Raw genomic sequence first — 22,286 nt, forward strand, 5'->3', positions numbered from 1 at the left:
GGCTCAGACAGTTCAGTTTTATAAGTTCTTAGTAGTTTAGTTCTTGGGATGGGATAACTGTTTTTGATAAGTTATTTCTTTATTTCATGTCATTGCATAGAAACTATTACATAAGTATTTTCCATGTATCTTAGAGTTTCACCTAGATCTAACTTGAGCCCCAAAATAAGGCCCTCTCATACAACTTTTATACCTAACAATAGAGAATCTTCAATAGCTGCAACTGTAATTAGATCTCAAATCAGTCAGTAGATGGAGCTATGAGAGAAAAGTTTGTATTTAAAAAAAACTTTGAACCATTCTATAAAACTGCTATGCTGTTGTTAAAAATTCATAAAAATTACTTTTAGATTCACAACAATTAATTTGTTACTTTAATTCTTAAAACTTGTGAAATATTTTTTCGTAGGTTTGTGTCATTTTGAAATTATAATAGAGATAGTAAAAATACGTTACACACCATATTGAAAATTCGTAGAAAAAGTTTGAGGGCTTCATTTAAACACATGAAACCTGTAAATTTCCAGTGCAGTGTAAAAGTAGAAATAAATCAATAACATTAGAATTATAAAAAATTTAAGCTGCTATAACTGTACAGTGTATAAATGATGAAAGGGCATAAAGGGATGTATTTCATATTTGTATTTTTTCTACAATTACATTTTAAGTGTAGTAAGCTGTATTGTTTTCTCAAAGTATTACATGTCATATGTGCTACTGCAGTTACTACAGCTGTAGCCCTTGCAGCTGTAAATGATTACAGATCCTCTAAACTCTAACAATACTTTGGGAGGAAGTTGTTATTACATAAACTGCATGCTTTACCTGTGCCTGTTATTGTATGTTTTATGAATTCACTTTATTAAAACTAGATGGTAAGAGTGCCATAGATTCTTGCTTATCATACATCAAGATTCAAGTATACATTTTGAGTTTTTTGTAGAAAGGCACATTATTTTATGAAATGAACTTTTGTGGTTAATGCAAAAAGAAATTTTTGTGATTGCAGTACACGTAAATGCATATATGCTATTATTTAAAACAGGAATTTGATTAGTTTTATGAAATGTGAAGTAATTCTTAACCATGTTCTTCATATAAATATATGCACATGCAAAACTTCTGTATAGAAAAAACTTGAAATATTTGTCTTTTTTATTGAAAGTTTTATTGTTTTGATGTGGTTATTAATAAAAAAATGTATTTTTAAAATGAATTTTTTTCTCTGATTTTAGTAAAATTGAAGGGGATTTAAATGAAATGTCTTCAAAAAGAAGTGTATTGGCAAAACGAAAAGAATTTAATGAAAAATGCTGTATTTTGTGCTGTTCTTCTTTCAATCTGCTGTTCAACAAGAAACTGCCTTGTCGGGATTGCCATTTCTTTGTATGTCGTAACTGTGCCTCCTGGGAAAGCCAAGACAAAGTCTGGTTGTGCCGTGTGTGTGAACAACAAAGGTAAGTATACAGATTGCAGTTTGCTTGAAAAGTAGGTTAACAAACAAAAACAATGATTTATTGTTACATTTATAAACTACATCTGTCTTTTACAGGTTGTTAAGGGGATAATAGAAAACGTTAATAAACCGTAGAGTCTTCCTGTTAGTTAAATATTACTGCTTTAAAAACAAGAGAAGAAATAAAAGTAGATAATGTAACATAAAATAAATCTGTGGGTTATTATTATGTAGTAGGAATTTTATAATGGAATTTGGGAAATTATCTTGCACAAGCACCACATGGGAAGTTGTAAAGATAGAAGGTATCCAACATCTGCAGCAGTTAATATTTGTAAAGAAAAAAAAAAGACATATATTTTTGTCAATTTTAATAATTATTATAAATTTTTTATATATGGTTATTGAGTTCTTTAAGGTGTAGATTGTTGAGTTCCCAAAGTGTAAAAAATGAAATAAAAGTTAACTTTAATGGTAGTGAAGAATGAAAATATAGTTGGATTGCAAAAGTTATTAGTTTGAACATAAAAAATATATATATAAAGAAGTGGGTAGGTATATCTGTGTGTTTTAAAAATGTTCAATTTGACAAGTTTCGATTATTTTTCAGTTTAATTTTTATACATGAATTTTGAAAAATGTTCTGCCATCATTTCTTAGTCTCCATTTAAGATCCGGGGGAAGAGGTTTAAAAGAGTTTGCGTATATATTTGGCTGATCTAATATATACCTAAAAGAGTGATATAATTTCTCTGACAATTTTAGATTTATCATTGAAGTGTGTATGCAACTGTTGTTTTAGGACTGATTATTGTCAGATAAGATTACAATGTTTTTAAATATTGTTAAAAAAATCACTAATGCTATCAAACAACCTTCAAATAGTAAATATATTTTTTGTAATGAAAGTTCTTTATTTATTCTGTAAGAAATCTATTTGATAATAATTACTTATTTGTTAATTATTTATATTTTACATGAATTTTATTAAGAGTGTATTATTGTTTATTCATATATGTTCTCACTTTATTTTACTGCAAATATGTTTTGAGGCTGTCTCATTTTTTCCAGGTAGCTTTAAAACTCACTCATTCTTAGAGTTTCAGATTCTTAGATAATTTCTTTTTGTGCTTTACAGTTTGTGATATGAGTGTGTCATTGATGTTTTTATGACCAAAATATTATCATCATAATTTTTAGGATGGAGGAATTCTGAAAAAAATTAATTTAAAAAATTTAGTAATAATTTTGTCATATAATTACTATTTTTTTACTGAAAACCCTGAAAGTACTTGAGTTATTAGCTTTCATTTTTTTTTTTTTTTTCTTTTTTAAATACAAATGTGATACTTAGGAATATAGTAGTGTGCACATGTGGAAGATTGTGTTATATTCTCTACAGGGTGTTATATTCCCAGTCATGTGAATGGTTTTATGATCACATGAAGCAGAGGTTCAAGCATTTTGGAAGTGCAAAAGTTCTCACTACATTATATGCTGGGAAAAAGGAATGTGAGTACAACAGATGAAGATATATAAATGATGGTTAAATAGTCAGAAACAATAAACCTGTAATTACATGTGTATTTAGCTTGTGTTGTTAAACAGATGCTGATACATTTCTCTCACAAGTTACTAAAACCTGAATAAAAATAAGTTTTATGAGTACCAAAATAATATTTTGTTTTTGCTCTTAAGTTATTTGTAGAAATTGTTTAGGTAACTATAGGAAATTGATTTTGTGTCTTAACACTTGAAGAAGAATGTTTTTACATTTTTATTTTATTAGGTGATAGTTTAAAACATTTATTTCTCTAAAATGTAGTAATCCTGCTATAATTATCATTTTTGCTAAATATTTAGATGCATTTTATGAGGCATATATCTCAGGATCATTAATATGTTATTAATGTACATGATTAATCAAACTTTCCTAATGTATAGCTTGTATCTTAACAGTTCTTAATAGTAGTTATAGATCTGTGCTGAAGTATGTGTTTTAAATAAAGTACTAGATGATACATGGCTTAGTGTTTTGCATACTGGATGTTTGATCCAAGAGTCTATGGGGCCATGAGTGCATTGTAAGAGTGGTGATAGAATCCTGCTCTCCATTTTGAGTATCCAAATAATGACAGTTGGTGCTGTTACTTTATCTGTCAGTTCAAAATTAGGAATGTCAATCACAGATAAGCATTGTATAACTTTGCCCAAAATGTCTCAAACCAAAAGTACTCTCTCCATTCTTTTTTTCTAAATGTACTACATGTAGTAAATGAAGCTTTGTCATAAATGTGAGAGAGGTTTTAAAATATAAATTGAGACATTGGTAATTTCTTTTCATACCAGAGATAAATAGATAATTTTTGAAAATAGGGAACTTTTAAAGATTACTGTTGTATATTCTATTACAAGTTGATTTAGAAATACTGAAATACCACATTTTGTCTTCCTTCTGAAAATTTATCAATGAAAGAACACAAGCTCAGTTTACAAAACTGTTTTTTTCTGTGTATGTAAGTAATAACAATATACAATTATGATAATTGTTTTTAAAAATTCCATAAATTTTTCTATTCACAATTTCTCTTGTTACAAGTTCATGTCTACTTGACTGTTGTTTCTCATTAATTATGCTGTATAATGTAATTAAAAATAAATGTCATTTAGAATAATTTTATTGAACATTTCTCTATAGTCCAAAAATAATCCAAATATTAAAAGTAAAACTAAATAGCTAATGTAAGTTCATCTTTATACCCTATGTTTAAAAAAAAAAGTTATTATTAAAATATATTAAAATCACAAAAAAGTTTTTTATTTGTGTATGTAAGTTTGCAAATAATTTTTTATACTTAGCAATCACTTTGTATTTGCATAGTAATGCTACTGTAATTTTAATTTTAGAATCATTCTGATGCACATACATTTCATGTTGTAAATACTAGAACTACTGCTGCAGCTGAACAAACTCAGAAAAGTCGGTAATTGGTATATTTTACATTTGAAGTTGTATCATATGTTATGTTTATGTATGCTATTGGCTATTCACCCTGTACCTATACTGATGATTGTGTTTGGATAGCAGCAGATAGTGAAAATGACTCAGGATATGGTCCCAGCCCTTCTGTGGTTTCATCAGATGGGTTAGGGAAGCCTTCCAAGTCCCTTTTTGCTGTGTTTTCAACCAAGTCTGCAGCAGAACATACAGAGACTGCCTCGAATGCAGGTAGGCTGCTACCAGTTACACCTGTAGATGTGTTGGTTTTTTTTTTTTTAGGTAGCTCATTAGAATGCATGTTTTGCACCCACATGGGCTAATAGTGGCTACCCTTTTATGTGTTGCTGGAGTTACAGTGAGTGCATCTGGTTCTACATATACTAAAGTTGTTTATCTACTCTGTAGATAGGTTCTTGGCATTTGAATGTACAGTTACAAGACTTCTAGGGTGGAAAGTATTAAACCGTTAAGTACCACTCAGGAAAGATCCCGTTTTATAACGTGTTTGTCTTGAAGAATGATACTCTAGGAGTTTGTTATAAGTTTAATACATAGGAATAAAAACTGAAAAATAGAATTATAGGTGATTATGGTGACATCTCACCTAAACTTACTGAAGAAAACTAATAATAATAAAAAAATTCATCCTACTAGGAGCAGAACAATTTTGTAATCTTGTTGCAAATCTTGGAGCAAATGTAAGTATTGGTTAGGACTTTGTATGAGTGTAGTTTTGAAAATTAGTTTAAAATGGTAACATCTTTTTTAATGTATTTGTTTTAAATACATGCAAAAGTTCATGATTATATATCTAATATTTATTTTAAGTTGTTTATTGTTATACACAAGTTTGCTGAAAACTATTTATTATATGTTGTACACCCATCAGGTGATTTTAATTTAAAAAAAACAAAAAAACAAAGCAAAACAATTCTCTCTGTGTAAGGCATTTCAAATAGTTGATAATTAAAATTTTTAACCCTTGCTTTAAGAACTGTTACTTTACAGGCATATTTAGATATGTAAACAGTCGGGAAGGAAAACTCACTGCAGTTCTTAAAAAAAAAAAAATGAAGAGAAATGTATATTGTTGTAGGAAATCTGTATATCTGCTAAAGCACACACATACCCTAATAAAGATTTTCATATAATTTTTATTTAAGTTTTATATCCTTGATATTTGTTGATTAAGTTTGAAATGAAGTAAAATATAATGTAAATAGAGACAGTATTATATAAAAGAAAGGTTAGGAAACTTTCATTCTATTGTGTTTTTGAAGTGTGTCATCTTACATGACCAGACTTTAGAAATTTGAATGAACTGTGTCATGATGTAGAGGTATCATTTCCACATGATTGATCACAGGATTTTTGTATTGAACTGCATGCATGCATGCATATGTTCTTGTATCTGTGAAAAGTAAACTGTGTGCAAAGCAAAAAAATTTATTACCTTGTGACTAATGATGTACGTTTTTTTGGTGAGTAAACTCGTAGGTCACAAATAGTAGTCTTACATTATTTTGTAAGTATAGTAAAAACTTAAAACAGGGGTAACTAAAACCATATCATGAATGGCACAGATTTGAAACTTGTTCTGAGGAAGTTGTTAGACATGTATTAATTTTTCTTTTCTCAAAACCAATAATATAGTTAACTACCAAACATAGAGCTAAGTAATTAGATTTCATTGTAGTTGTTAAAATGGTATGTAATGGTTTTGTGTATTTGTTTTTTTATTAAATTCATCTGTTTTTGTACATGCATTATTTATTTCAAATGTTCGTTCCTGAAACAGACATCCTTGACTAAGACTCATATCAAAATAGCATAGGAGAATACAGTTGTTTTTTTTTTTCCATGTTATCATTATACTATTAATTTACTGTACTCTTTTCCATTCTACAGTAAAGTAACACACAAGGTTTACAATACTTCTGCTTATACAAATTTATTTCTGTACTCAGCTCCTGTAAATAAGGATGAAGACTTGTTTGATAGAGGACTTGAAGAAGTTAGGCAACATATTGAGACAGTGATAGAAGGTTTTCTTGGAGAGTCTCTTGATTCTGCACCTGTTGATAAACCTTATTCCAATCCACTTTGTGAGTTTTAATTTCGTTGAGGCTGGTGTATTTATTATAGTGTTTTCCTTACGAGCACATAAAGTAACAGTTTTTATATTTATAAAAAAACACATTTATATTGTATAAATTTGGTGTATGATTTTGTTAAAATCAAGACTTGCTTATGAATGTAGAAAAATGTTATTATTGAGTGCTGGTATGACTTTGAAACTATTTTATTATGTTGTTTGAGCCTCAAAACTGCATCCGTTACTTATCTTTTCTTCTCATGCCAATTAATGTATAGCTTAAAATTTATTGGTGACTGTCAACTGTTTTAGGGTTATAAGGGTGACAAATAAGGTGGGAAATATTTCTTTTATGTCACATTCCTTACATTGTTGTAATTATCAGTTTTGGTTTGAACATGAAGTACAATGTGAGTATTGAGATTGACTTGAAATGAAGAATTATAAAAATAAAAGTCTATATAAGAAGCAATGTTTTCTCTTGTTTTGAGCACAAAACAGACAAAATGATTTATAATTGTACTGTACATGTAAGTAAAAAATATGTATCATGGTTTTATTTTCTGAATATCTCTTGAAAAAATGTATATTTTTTTACAGGTTTATGTTGGTAATTATGATTGTTGGGATAAAAAGTGAAATGTAAAAATTCATAAAATTTTTATTTAATTTACCACAGTGGAGAAAGTTATTTATAAATGTACACATGTATCATATCAATGGGTTATAAAACTTACTTTAATTAACCAGATAAATAAATTTTAAATATCATAAATAGGAAAGATAAGATATTCATATAAAGATATCTCTGACTCTGAATTTATTTGCAATTTTGTATATGACAATAGCATTTAGTTTGTTAGTTTCTGACACATGGTAGATCATAGTAACAGAACTGACAAACTGAACTTTTTTAAACTGGAGATACAAAAAAATCATTAATTTCTCTTTGTTGTGCTGTTGTAATGCTTAGTGTTTTACAGAATTAACTTCTGGGATGGCACTAAGTTGTAATCAATTAAAATTAATTCAGTTTTTTTTCTTAAATAATGTTATCATATCATTAGCTACTACCAAGAAATATCCAGTATTTTTTGAAACATTTTCTAAACAGTTTGTTTTTAGTAAAAAAGCCATTTTCACTTTCAGGTAATATCACATTCCAAATTTCCTAAAACAAAATTGTCATTTCAAAAGACAAACACATGCACATGTTCAAAATGGGGAAACAATTTTATTACAATTGAATTGATATTATGTAGCTGATACAGTTGTTAGTCTATTGTTTCCACTAAAGAAAATATACATTACATGTACATTTGAAACCAATATTATTATTTGTTTCTGAGTAATAGTCAGTAATTAAACTGTGTAGTCACTGTTGGCCCATCCTGTGTATATATGTTTTGTGATCTAAACATTGTGTTTATGGGTGATTTTCATGTTATTCACTTGATGCTTTTTTGTTAAACTACAACACAGATTATTGAGAATGTTATAGTTCAGTACTTATGGAAAATAAGATGGTAGCACTGTCTTGTGTAATACCTTGCATATTAATAGTTATAAAGTTTAGATAAATGGCTTTTAATCTGGGACATGTCTAAAAAGAAATATTTAATGTGGTGTAATACCTTATAAATTGTTTTGTTTATGTATTAGCTGCCTTTTATATATAAATAGAAATTTATTAATGTGTTGAATGCTATAGTACCTTTCAGGTAAGTGTTTCAAGAAAAGACATAGGTTTAAAGAGATCAGTTTAATACAAAAATATGAAACCTTATAACCTGAGCACTTTGAAAAGGCAAATCTTTATTCTGTGGGGGAAAACAGGATTCCTAGTTTACCCCTAAATGAGGAAGGTTCATCTTTATAAAGCTCTTAGGTTATAGGGTTTCATATCTCCCAGGTAGGTGTGATATCAACTGAGTTGTTATCATTTAACATTAAATTACTAATAGATTATACTGAAATTAGTATTGAAGTTTTTTTAATTAATATTCTGAATTTTCATAATCTTTCATACTGTAAAGTTTCTAATAAGGATATCAGTGTTAAAACCATTTTTTTATGAAGAATGCCAATTTTTTTATAAGGTCCATGTATGTTATAGCTTAACTTTTGAGGTAACTTAAAATTATAAATATTTCGAACAGTTACATCACATTAGAGTACTTGGAAAATTCTTTGACTCGAGTTGTTAGAAATAATATGAAACTTACATTTTTCACAAGGGACAGGTAATTAAGTCTCATAAGTGCAATAGATTAAGCTGTATGTTCAGAAACTTTGCAATATTTTTATGGATTACTTCAAAATTTATTGAATTGTGGTACATTTTTAACTTCTTGCTTGGAGAGAATGGTAGGCATGGTTAACTGCTTTTTTTCTGTTAATTTTGTGCATGTATATCTGCCTGGTTTTTTGCAGGATCTTAATTAATTCTTTGGTGGTGGTTTAACTGACTGTGGATCTTTAAAGTGCTTGGTGGTGGGCTATATCCTTTCAACTCTGTAAGTTTCAAATCAGCTGTCAAAAGTATTCATCACTCAGAATGGAACACTTCATAATATTTTTACAAAATTATATGTTGCCTTTGGCTTTTTAAGCTGATTTAATCAGGTATTATTTGTGTATCAGTAGTAGGTGTGCATCTGTGCGTAATAAGCATGTATCTTAAATATTACCTGTTTTTTATTTGAGCTTTGTGTATTAAGATTTAGTTTTAGCATTGGATTAATTTTTACTTTATGATTTATGTTCATTAGATTTTCTGTATTTTATTTGTATTACAAAAAATATATTTAGTTACAATTAAACTTGCTGATTGTCACATCTATTACTCACTTATCATTAATGACTCAAGCTAGCAAACATGAATTGCATGTTTAAGTTTGAATGACTGTTATGATATTTTTTGTTATATTCAGGTAATAAGTGTTTGACATTGGTCTGTATGTGTTGAAAATAATTTGTATGGATGCTGGATGGAGGGTTGATATCAAGATTGTGAAGTTAAACTTTGTACAAATGGAGTGTTTTTGTAAGTATTTTGTAGGCTACTGTGACATATTTTCTAAAGCTATATATAAATTAACTGATGCTTTGGTTTTCCAAATGAAATAAGAAAAGTGCTGTATTTAGTATTCCAAATGTAAACTTAGTTAAATTTTGATAGGAAGGAACATCAGACATTCAAAATTAACATAGGTTTAAATTATATCCATTGTATTTGTAATGTTTTAACATAATAGAGCACAATGTAGTACAAATTCTTGGGATTATTAATACAATAAGCTTTAAAGTGTTTGACAATATGTGAATTTATTAAATCAATGTTTATAATGCTGTAGTAATTTTAGATGAACATCCTGACTGTGTGATAAATTTATAGTAAAGCAAACAAAATATTAAAAGGCAGTGTGTGAAATTTAATAACGTGCAGTTGTTTGTGATATAAACTTCACTTTTTGTGATGACAAGAAATCCACTTGAAGTAAAAATATATTCTGAAGATGGCTGATATGGGTAGTAAAACTTTAATTAAAATAAAGTAGATAACAATGTTTTGATCTTAGGTCATCATCAGGTTAACAAAGAGAGAATGCAACTTTGAAATTTAATTACTATGTAAAAAAAAAAGTGTAAATACTCCAGAGAATTGTGTAACCTTAGCCTCTTTTAAATATGCATTCCTCTCCACGTTCTGTCTGTCTAGTGAATTGTACAGGAAGTATATTAGCAGTGCTAATTTTCAGCTGATGAGTGTGCTGGGTTTCCTTCCCAGGTATTGGTATTTCTGAATCATTGATAAGAGAACAAAATGAATGCCGGTGTGATATATTCTGGTGTGGCTGCAAATAAAAACCAGTATATTCAAGTCACATCACTGCTGCTTTAGAACTAGTTTAAAATTGTTAAATAATAAAAGAATTTTAGGAAATTATTCATTTCTAAAGCTAGGGATGGAAGCATAGCTGTATTAATCTTGTGACATATTGCATCAATTTTAAGTAATGTAATAATGTATTATTCATTCTTTGTTGTGGTTAGTTTACTGGTTCTCTTTGTATGGTAAAGTTGATAGCTTTGATGATGTGATTTTGCAAAAAAGATGGAGTGATTTTTAATCATTCTGAGTAAAATAAACTGAGAAATGATACAAAGGTAACAATAAAATGTCATGTCTTGCTGTTGAGGTAATAATGTGAAAGTTTCCTTTCAAAAATAAACAAAATTGATAAAAGAATCATCAAAAAACATTTTTGACTAACTGTTTAAAGATTTGTTTTTCATTTACCTGGTATAATTGCTGTAAAGAAGCAAATAGAATTGTTTAGCAAGAGACACTTTTTAAACTATAGAGCATCAGTCAAATTTGTAGGTTAATTAAAACTGTCCTTGAGTGTTATGAAGCTGGCTTTTAGTCTGTAAGCTGGATAACAGCCAAATTCCCACAGTCTAAAAGGCACCACTGAGCTTGTTGATTCCTTGAGACTGCAAGGCCTGGGACAGTATTTTATTGAATATCATTTGGTATATTTTTTAAATGATTGCAAATAGTAAGTGAAAGGATTTTTATATTTTTCTTAGTGGTTCCAAATTATGTCTATCTGTAGACATATTATGGAAAAATGAAAAATATTTTAGTATGTACTAATCTGAAGAAGACTTGATGTGATAAATGTTCCTTCTGCGAGTTGTAATAGTTTCTGGTCTACCTTTGTTTGACTTCAAAAACTTTCTACAACATTTAAGTAAACTAGTATTTGCATCACTTGCACATACTTTATCTCTCTCTCTCTCTCTCTCACACACACACACACACACACACACACACAGGTTGTCTTTTTGCTTTTCATTTTACAACTTGGTTAATGAGGAAATGTTATGATTAGATTGTGTATAGTAATTTAAATAAGCTAATTAAAATAGTTTCAGTTAAATGTATTAGTATAAAGTAACTTGTAATTCACAAAGGTTTAGTTGTACAGGTCAAGGATAAAGATAGTACAAAGTTCAACATCACACTGATGCATTAACAATGTTTCTCTCATGGAAGAAACTTCATATGTAGCTTTTCCTAATTGTTTTTTTATGAGTAGATTGACTCAAGTTCATTTACAAACATGTTGGGAAAATAAATTATTAAGCTAGTTTAATGAATAGCATGCATTATTCTTTTCTTGACCAGGAAGTGCCTTTCAGCATGTCCACACTGCATATCAGATTTCAAAATTTTAATTGAAAATGAAAACTCCCTATATTTTAACAATATTTTACTGAAAAAAATAAATTAGAATTGATAACTTATAACATTTATTTAATGTAATTCTTAAATAAAGGTTAAAAGTTTAAACTTGCATTTCTGCATATCTTCAGAGTAATCTGTAAACAACATACTTTTTGTTCTTAAAAAAAGAAATTATATTCTTCCCAAACCATGGCTTTTATTTGTTAAGAAGCTATACATTTTGGAAATGTAGTTTTCAAGGTTTTGTTTTCGGATGTAATTTTTTTTTCCTTGTTTTGTCAGTACAGCCTGTTATTCCCACTTTTTTATAACATTTCAGTTTGCAAAATGACAATTACAAATAAAACTACTTTGAAAGTAGCTACAGACAAAGTTAAGTAAGATTGGATTGACAAAATAAAGTATCTGCATCATTGTAGAGTGACTAAAATGGTGAGAAGTAACTTATTGTTTTGTGGGAAAGCAGTAACACCTAGCATGTGTAAAGATGAAAAATGAAATGTGGTGGGAGGCTCAGAAGATTTAGGAATAAAATGTAGATCTGGAAAGTTTTATTTCTTAATATGTTTTCTTCATTGCTGGAATTTTGTGCTAAATACTTGAAAGCTGTAAAATTTTTTCTTTTATGATAAGACATCAATCAGTTAAGCATTATTAAGTGTAAAAGGTATGATGGTTGAAATTAAAGTATTGTGATAAGTGAAATGTAAAATTAGATAAAAATTGGTTTGAAATAAGAATGATGTTAAAAAAAAATTGTACATTGTCTCATCTGATATCATTTGGAAAGGATATATCCCAAGTCACCAATAAATCTTTGGTATTTGGTGCAGCATTTTTTAAAAGTTCATGGTGTATAGCCAGAAGCTATGACTATTGGAGTTGTTAAAGTAAAATATTAAAATAAATATATTGATCAATATAGAAGAAAAAAAGAACATTGTAGAATGAAAGTTATTGTTTTAACGTGTTTCAGAACATTATCTGACAATAAAAGTTATAAAATTTTCAACTCTCAACCAAACAATAAGAAAACTTGACACATATCAAATTACGTATATTTTCTAAAACCAGAATTAGATATCATTTCAAATTTGTTTTCAAATTCTATATAATTTTGCTTAAGTATTTTTACTGTGAGGTAGAAAAAATCAATGGTATGTTGATAATGTCCTCTTGATCTGGAAAGAGTTAAAACTTATGTTATTCAATTGAATTTTTATTTTTACTTCCTAACTTGACCAACTTAAAATTAATTTTATATTTAGTGTGTGTGTGTTTGTGTGTGTAGAAATATTTGGTTTGTAATTGAACTTATGATTCTTTTAAAAAAATATAATTGGGTCTGCAGACCATTTGTGGACCCAAGTAATATACAGAGAGAGAATTGTCTAGAAAACTGTGCATTTATAATTTAAGGAATAAAAAAAAGCTCATTTATGTTTACATTTACTTGATTTAATGAAAAATATTTTTGACTTTATGTAAGAAATAATTAATTTTTTGTATTTTTGTTAAGTTGCAGTGCTGTGAATTAGACTAATACAATATTTATCATGAAGTGCTCCCCTCAGATATAGTTGACAGTAACAATGGTAAAAACAATTATTTGTATTGTTTGAAGGAATATTTGTGTCTTTTCTTCAGCAACTCATCAACACTGTTATATAACCTATCATTTTTACTCTAATTACGACAATATTCAAATAGTTATCCATTTTCATAATTTTTCTTACTAGTGACTGAGTGTGATCTGTAAGTGAGTTGTGGCTTTAACATGAAAATTAAAGGATGTGTGTGTAAAATCAAATGAAAAGAAATGTAATCCTTTTGATTTATGTGAGTTTGGGGAATTGGGAGATAGCCTATGCAACAGAGAATGAAATTACATCCTCCATACTACATTATCAGATCTGCTTGTGCTATCCACATTTCTTTAAATTTGTTCAGGGTATGTTGTGTAGCTCAAATGGAAGCTGCAAAACGGGTATGAAATTGGCAAGTGAAGCAGTCTGATTCTAAAGCTGTTAAAAAATAGTTAGGTGTGAAGTTTGCATTATTTTGGCAATTCAGATGACCATACTTTATTTTTTTAAAGCTTTTGTAGAGGTTTTTGTATATTTACTAATTATTTAAAATTTGTTTCTTAAAGCTTAAATTTAGAAACAGTGTACTGTTTCATGTTGCTGTACAGGAAAACATGGTTTTATTTTTATTTTGCTAGCTTTTAAGACAGATTAATAAAATCCTTTCAACTGATAAAACTAAGTTATTTGTTTTCTGTTTTGGCTAGTTTTTTTGTTTTTGTTTTATAACATTTTGCATTGCATTTAATTTTAAGAATGTTAACCACATTTTGTAAAAACTTGTGGCTGAGAATGAATGGTTGTTAACCTAATTTTACACATGTATGTATATATTACTTTATGAGCCAACACACTGTCATTTGAAATGGCCAAACATGTTTTTTTTATTAAATAGTTCAGTCCTAAATATAATGTTTGGAAACTTGTTTGTGGAAGGCCAGGAAATTATATTTGCTGTGGAATTTAAGAAAGACAAAATAATATTTAAGTTTTTGCTCCGAAAATCATAATTGGACAATGTATTAAATGAGACACTGAATGTTTTGTATTTATAACCATGTAATCGAGCAGTCCTGTTGCTCAAAACTCATTACCACTAACAATTAGAGATAAAGAAATAGGATAGTGAAAGCTGAATTTTTAGTCAATTGTAGAAGATGTCGGCAGGATTTGGTTAAACCTGCTATGGTGAATCAACTTGAATGTAAGCTGTGTCTACTAACTTTCTGTTAAAGATATATTTATTGTTTATTATCTCACATTTAGGCCTCTCTCAAATAAAATTGATAAGGGCTGCTAACATTTCACTGTTGTATATTTTACTAATTGTGAAAATCAAATTGGATGTTTAATTAATTTTTTTTTTTCTTGTTATTATTCAACTAGATATTCATTTTTTAAATGGTCATCATACTCGATTAGTTGAGGCTGTTACTTGTCTTTCCCAAGCGCTGTACTTGGCTTTACAAAGTAAGTTTTTTTATTCTCATTTAGTACAACATTTAAAAAAAACATTTTCTTTTATTGCAGGTAAGAAGCTTTTTACTAAGCTATTTCAGCTGTTTTAATTACCAGAGACTTCCATGCCTAAGAAATGATTGTTTTATGTGCCTCAAGTAAAACACACTTGAATATCATAAATGTAATATCACTTCTTTATTTTCCTATTGGATCATTTTATTTTAAAGATATATCACATTAAAGCTTGTGCTGCGTAGTTTGACTACCAAAATTGTTAAATAAATAAAACATTCAGTTCACATGTTAGCATATTGTAGATCAGAAGAAGGAATTTTGATTTGTTTGCTTTTAGATGTGTTTATCTATGATATTTTGTTTTATTTAATTATTATTAAATATAATCTGTGTTACAAATTTACCATATCTGACAAAGGAAAAAAAACCCAAACACTTCAAAGTATAAATTAACATTTTTAAGTAATGGAATGTTATTACAAAAGGCTGTTAGCAGTAGTGTTTTGTTTGTTTTCTATTTTTTGATATATGGAATATGCACTAAATCAAACATAGTGGCCCTGCTCACTTCTTTATTTTTGGAAACAGTCCCTTGTATGCACTTACATTAATATATGGCATGTGAATAATCAGTTTAAAGCTCAAAAAGGTCCCCATATTTGATTTCTCAGCCATTTTAAAGTACTTGGAAGCTGTTTTGTTTTTTCGAACTACGATTTTAAAAGATATGTTGTGTCTAGTCTCCTTGAAATTATATATATATTTTTTGACAAAATACAGCTTAGTTGCTAAGCTTGATAAATTATATTGAAATTCTATGGTATTGATATAATTATTTATGAATTTTTGGTTAATGAACTATATATTATTTCACATCCTCCACATTTGTAAAATGCTTAGCAACCTGTGGCAAACAGCAAGTAAAAAGGTTATTGTAACTAGAGGATATAATAGTTTGTCATACTTACTTATTTACTATACTGTGTTTTAAGAAAAATAAGTTGAACTTGTTTATAAATAGTAATAATCTAAACACATGTATAATGTATAATAATTGAAATGTGACTGTGCTTTACCAAATATATTTTTCTTAGAAAAACCTTTTGAAAATGGCATTACTCCAACAAGTGCTCATGCAAATCTAAAACAAGTATTTCAAAGAATTACAGAAGAAGCTTCAGAATTGCCAAAGCTTGAGGCAAGCTTCAATTTCCATGTTATTAGTGTAGCCTGTCTTTATTTATTTGTTTGTTTTATTGGAGATAAAATGTGATAAAAATAGATATTATTGTCAGCTACAAGTTTATCTAGCCTGTTTAATTGTAAACTTATTTAGAGGTGCAGTAAAGTTTGCATTGAAACAACACTTAAAAGATTTTATATTTGTTTATATTAAAAATGTGTAGGTTAGAAGAAAAAGTATTTAAGTATTGAGATTGTGAAGTTTCTGTAATTAGGAGTTGTGTGTCTGGGAGTTATTTCAAAACCTTGTGTTATATTTACTTTTTATTTAAAAAAATGTAAACTAATTCCTATACAGCAAAAGTGAATTTATTGATTGGTAATTTCTGTTTTGAAAAATGTTAATATAAAAAGTAGTGTCATTTGGAAATAAGTTGATATTCTTGTAGTAAATATTTTCTATAACGTTACGGCTTAAAGTATGCAGTAGTATAAATAGATGTCCATAGCTTGAATCATGTTACACTTTTTTTCACATGTTAAATTGCTCTATGTCTTGGTTATATTGTAAATAATACTGCTTGTTCTCCAGATATTAGAAGTAGTACTAAATTTTTGTTTTATGCTAATTTAAAAAAAATTAAATTACTTTAAGGGTTATTCTTTTATTAACAAGTGTTATTCCATGTGTGTTGTAGAAATATGTCAGGAACTAAATAATATATTGTATGTAAGTAAAAATACAATAATAATTAAGTTTCTGGTAGCGTAAATTGAATGTTTGTACAAAGGTTCACAAGGATGAGAACAATGTTGGTAGCCGAAGGAGTTCCAGTGCGTCTGTTTCTACAAATGGAGGGTTTTCCGATCTTTTCACATCCTATGAAGAACTTATTGCTACGGCAATAATCAACAAAGTTAGTATAAGTGTATCTGAAATTATGATAGCTGTATAATCATCAGTAAATTGTATGTAAACCAATGTACACTTTGTAATAATAAAAACAGAAATCATCAGTGTTAAAGTTAGCACTTTGTAACATAACAATAATCTCAACAATCATCGAGACATTGTTAGCTATGATTACAATGTAATAGGAGTAAACTGTAAATTTATTAAAATAGATATAACAGAAATATCAAAGAAACCAATGGATGAATTTGATATGTACGTATTTGAATTCTTACTCTAAATAAGTGTGAAAGGGTTTTTTGTTGTGCCTACAACAACCATTTTAAATGTACACTTTTCTCAGTTCATTTGAAAATAAAGGTAGAGCTTAATTTATAATTGTCTTATTTGACTGAGGTGCCAGTTGGCAAGAAACTAGATGTGTGAGTGGTGATCAAAGTGTGCAGCATGCCATGATCTCTTACAAAGTTCCATTGTGTATTTTATGTCAGATATATCAACTATTCATTTTATCTTACATTGATGATTTATCAACATTTTACAGTATAGGATGGCAAATATCAGATGCATTCTTTCTTATAGAGAACAGGGATATATTGTAAAAACTCTGGAGGTTGTAGTAAGAAGTTATGCAAATTGTATGATGGATAAAAGTATTTTTATTCTTCATATGAACATCAATTATTTCCTTTGACTTGGCAGTTGCTGATGTCCTAAATTATTACATTAATGATGTAATAAGCTTTCAGAAAACTGTGTGCCTGTGTGTTTTTCTGTATAGTTACTTTTGTATGTTATTTCTTTTATGGTCTGTTGGGACAAACCTTATGATTGACATTAAATATTAATGTTTGTATTACATATCTTCTCTCTTAACATTTAAGAGTAATTCTTGTTCCTTGAAAAACATAACTGTTAATGCCGATTTAAGGAAGGCTTTGAATGGACATCCTGCCAGTAAAGTTTTTAAATTTAATATAATAAAATTCTGGATGATTTCTCAGTGATGGTATTTATCTTAGTTGAAATTTAAAGGTTTTTAAAATTGCACGTTTGTTTTAAATGCAGATCGTTTCTAAGCAACAACAACAGTACAAAACAGAAACGGATTCAACTGATGTTCCAGATTCTGGCCAACAAACAGTAGAAAAGCAAAGTTGCAGCCCAGTTGCTGAAATGCCAGCAGCAGATATAAGTAAGATTTTTTTCCTTTGTTGCTTGTAACCATAATACAAAAGATAATTCAAGTACATATTTCTTTCATTTTGTTTGTTATTTCATTAAATGTACAACTATAGAGTGTTAAGCATAATAATTAGTGTAGTCGCAAAAACTGTGACTATTTTGTCAAATTAAAAGATATTAACTGGTGAAATGAATATTGAAATATAAGCAAAGCTGATCAGATAAGATGTTTGGTGAATAAAACTGGTGAGAGGAACAAGCACAAATGTATAGATACAATCTTCTCAATTAACATTTGTTTCCGTAATGTGAGGACCAACTAGATGTGTTCCTTAGCAGGTAGAAGTGGCATTGACACAGACATACATAGCTATTATTGTTAGTTAAACTTTTATTGATAGGAAACAGCAATCTATATACCAACACAATTATTATGTACAGTCTGTTAATTTTGTTTTGACAGGATGAACTTGTAAAAGTATAGGGATAAGAGATAGATATTAATTATAATTTATAAATGGTTTATTGACAGGTGGAAAGAGTTTAAATATAAGCATCTAACAATTAATTGTGGTTTATTTTTGTTGACCAATTAAATCAGTGTCGATGTAAGTATTCAGCTATTAATTACAATTTGTGTTTGTTGAGATGTAAAACTACTGTGGATATACACAAAAGCACTTTATTTGTTGATGTATGAAACCAGTGTGGATATTATAGATGTAAAGCACTTCATTTATTGATACATAAAACCAGTGTGTATGTAAACATAAAGCAGTTATTTACAGTTTATTAGTGTTTGTTGACATAAGTGTGGATAAAGGTAATTAGTTATTTATTAGTTTGTGCACATTTATTAATAGCTGGAACCAATGTGGATATAGGAACACAGTCTGATATTAATGAAGCTGCCATTACAGACACTGATAGTAGCAAAGCTGTCAGTACAGATAAAGGTTTGAGTGAAAGTGAAGAAAACAGTGAGGATGACTTAGAATGGGCAAGAGGATTAGGAAAAGAGCAAGAACCCATTGAATATGTGGTGAGCAAATAAAACATAAAAACAGGCTTGAAAAGTTTGTACATTTCCATGATACGATCTGCATCTGTTTTTCAGGGAAAATCATTTCTTATTTTTGAGGGAAAACAAACAAACAATCTTTTTTATATTTTATGGGACACTTGTTTCTCATGAGGTCATGGCATGATAATGATTTTTTTTTTAATTTAAATAATTATTTGTAGATAATTCAACAATACCTAGTAGCTATAGAATTTGTACCTGTGGAGATAGAATTAGAATATGTATTTGGTATCACTAGGTAGAAGAACAAATTGAAGAAATTACACAGGCTTTCACAGACTCTGGGGAAGATGAAGAAAGACCTAGTGAAGCCTACATCTTGTCAGAATCTCCTATTACTAAAACAGTGGTTGAAAGGGAGAGAAATATACCTGACTTGGATGTCTTATATGCATGGGACCTAGCTGATTCAAGGAGGGTGCCATTTCCTGAACTTGGTGTGGACATTGTTGCAGGTGGAGACTGTGAGGATGATGAGCATTATAATGATCCAGGCCAAAAGTATTCAGACATTACATCTTGGGAAGATAACTGGTTGTTTCAGAAGAAGAAATTGCCATTTGGGAATTTGGGCTTTCGGCGAGTCACTCAGTATTATGATCCACTTTCAATGCTCATCCCTAATCCCAATGAAACAGTAAAAACAAGAGTTGGTTCAAGGTAAACTGGAACACACTGTTCTTATGTATTTAGGGCTGTCATTTTTTACCATTTTAGTGTTACTGTTCAGAAGAAAATTTGTTTTTTTACTATACCATTTTTTTATATTCATTATAACTAATTTTATTTAAAGAATAAACCTTAATCTTTTGAATAGTTCTTTTTTTTTTACTACAAAGACTCGGGAAGAAAGCTAATGAATTATAGTAAAAAAAATAGGTCTGCTTTTCTGTGTATTAGTTTATTCAGTTTTGACTGGAAGGATGAATCTTTGTAGTTATTTAAAGCATTTATTTAGTTTGTGCAGGGAGAACAAAGTTTTGTCAGTGTTTAAGGTTTTTTGTGAGACACCAGAAGACTGTCTTTGAAGTAGATTCCTTAAAAAGTTGTAGCTTCTTTTTGATGTTTCTTTTTTGTGATTTTTTATTCCACATGTAGATAGGAGTATTCTGTATATTTTCTATATAAGCACAAGAAACTGTCAAAATGCTTTGGTAAATTTTAAATGCTTCCAAGCTGACCAGTTTGCTTGTAACTAATTCCACACATAATGCTAATTTAAATTCCATGAAAGACGTTTATATAAAAGTTCTTTATTTTTGTTTAGATATCACACACTCATGAACATCTACACATGGTGTGAGTCTATTGTAAGATATTACATATATAATAATAAAAGGGCATGTCTGTGGGTGCTTGTGTGACCACCATAGCATAGCTCCAAGAGGAAAGAAGGTAGATAAAAAGTTTTGCACCCAAACTAAGTGGACATTAAGAGCTTGCACCTGTGTATTATTACTTATCCATGTGCATGTGCACATGGGAGTGTGCAACTTTTTGTTAGACAAGCTAGTGAAAAAACAGCACAGAAAAGAAATGTGACTGTTATAGCTCCAAGAAGAAAGAACCTAGAAACCTGATTTTTTGCACCTATACTAAGTGGGCCCTGTGTCTGTGCACCTGAGTATTATTACTTATCCACATAAATATATGGATGCAGATCTTTTTAATGAGGCAAGTTAGTGAAAAATCACATAGAAAAGAGGTGGTTCCTTCCATAATAACATAAAATATAGGAAAACCACTGCATATTGGTAACAATGCATTTCAATAGTGGCTATTGTGTCATGTCACTAAGCAACTTGTATTGTTTTTAGTCTATGTACTGAAAGTATAAAATGAGATTTATAAACTACAAAAATTGAAACAAATATTTGTTGATTTCTTAATTCAGAGAATCAGTTATTGAAAGAAGTTGGAAAGAACATGTACAATGGCATAATCATCTCTGATATATTAACCTAATAAGCTGAGTAAATAGAAATCAGAGACAGACATACATATACATGCGTATGCATGTATATGTCTGTGTGTGTGACTGCTATAGCTCTAAGAGGAAAGATTATAAAAATCTGAAATTTTTGCACTTTCAGGGTATGGACCTGGATATTAGTTCCGTTATCTATGTGGTTTTTCACATATTTTATTTAACAACTTCTAATATATTAGAAAAGCCAATGCATTCTGGTAACTATGCATTCCAACAATGGCTTTCATGCCACATTGCTTAACTTTGAGTATATTGGTTATACTTTTATGCTAAAATGGGTTCAGAAATACACACACTGTTAACCTAATAACTCGCAAAGCTTGATGTTATTGCTAGTTGTTAATAATTATTTATTTAGTGATTTGCAGAGTTACTGGAATTTCACTGTGATGTTTCCATGAAAAACTATATTTGAGATTTTAATGCACCATTTATTTCTTGTAATAATACTTATTGAATGACTTACATCTATTAAAAGTTCCTTGATGTTGTGTGTTTTTACATTTTTTTGTCAAAGATATATCTATTTTTGTAAATTAGTTTATTTACGAGTTGATTTCTGTAACACATTTTATTTACAAGCAGAATGTTGCTGATCTTTTGCTTTTTTACCTTCTCACAGTTTAAATGCTTAATCATATTTCATGGAACTTAGAATAAACACACCAAAGAGAATCTAGTTTTAAGTTCACAGAAATTGATTTAATTTTAGCTTTATTTTGTATCTTTAGTCAGTTTCAACTTGACTGATTTTTATTAACATCTTTCTTTTGATACTTTATTTTACCTTTTGCAGTAGTTACCACAGTGGGCTATAAAATATAAAAAACACCATTTAAGTTAACGAAAATTTATCAGTGAACAAGAATGTATCCATTCAAAATGTCATCAGGATAAGATAGTTACAAGTTATCTTGACTAAAAACTGTTCTCTCAGAAAAGTACTTTTTTCCCATAAGTAATTAGTTCTTTTGTATTTGCATTATTTGAATATGGTAAACATGAGTTGTAAGAACATTTTGCCACAGCATACCACAATTGCTACACCTAACTAATCTTAC

At 28.9% G+C, this 22,286-nt stretch overlaps 1 protein-coding gene across 10 annotated transcripts in view; it reads left to right on the plus strand.

Moving 5' to 3' along the window:
• The window catches only part of LOC143226386 (uncharacterized), an 86,328-nt gene that overhangs the window by 40,213 nt on the left and 23,829 nt on the right, over positions 1 to 22,286 (plus strand). For 9 of the 10 annotated variants that reach the window (XM_076457287.1, XM_076457295.1, XM_076457291.1 and 6 more), the window contains 10 exons: positions 1,236 to 1,457; positions 2,859 to 2,968; positions 4,542 to 4,685; positions 6,425 to 6,562; positions 14,782 to 14,865; positions 15,966 to 16,069; positions 16,845 to 16,970; positions 18,035 to 18,161; positions 19,015 to 19,193; positions 19,474 to 19,895. In XM_076457287.1, coding sequence (XP_076313402.1) covers positions 1,236 to 1,457; positions 2,859 to 2,968; positions 4,542 to 4,685; positions 6,425 to 6,562; positions 14,782 to 14,865; positions 15,966 to 16,069; positions 16,845 to 16,970; positions 18,035 to 18,161; positions 19,015 to 19,193; positions 19,474 to 19,895 — 1,656 coding nt within the window. The remainder of the gene's footprint in view (positions 1 to 1,235; positions 1,458 to 2,858; positions 2,969 to 4,541; positions 4,686 to 6,424; positions 6,563 to 14,781; positions 14,866 to 15,965; positions 16,070 to 16,844; positions 16,971 to 18,034; positions 18,162 to 19,014; positions 19,194 to 19,473; positions 19,896 to 22,286) is intronic. The other variant, XM_076457290.1, reaches the window with a different exon arrangement.

The sequence above is a fragment of the Tachypleus tridentatus genome, chromosome 9 (genome assembly GCF_004210375.1).
Source record: "Tachypleus tridentatus isolate NWPU-2018 chromosome 9, ASM421037v1, whole genome shotgun sequence".
Classification (NCBI taxonomy): domain Eukaryota; kingdom Metazoa; phylum Arthropoda; class Merostomata; order Xiphosura; family Limulidae; genus Tachypleus; species Tachypleus tridentatus.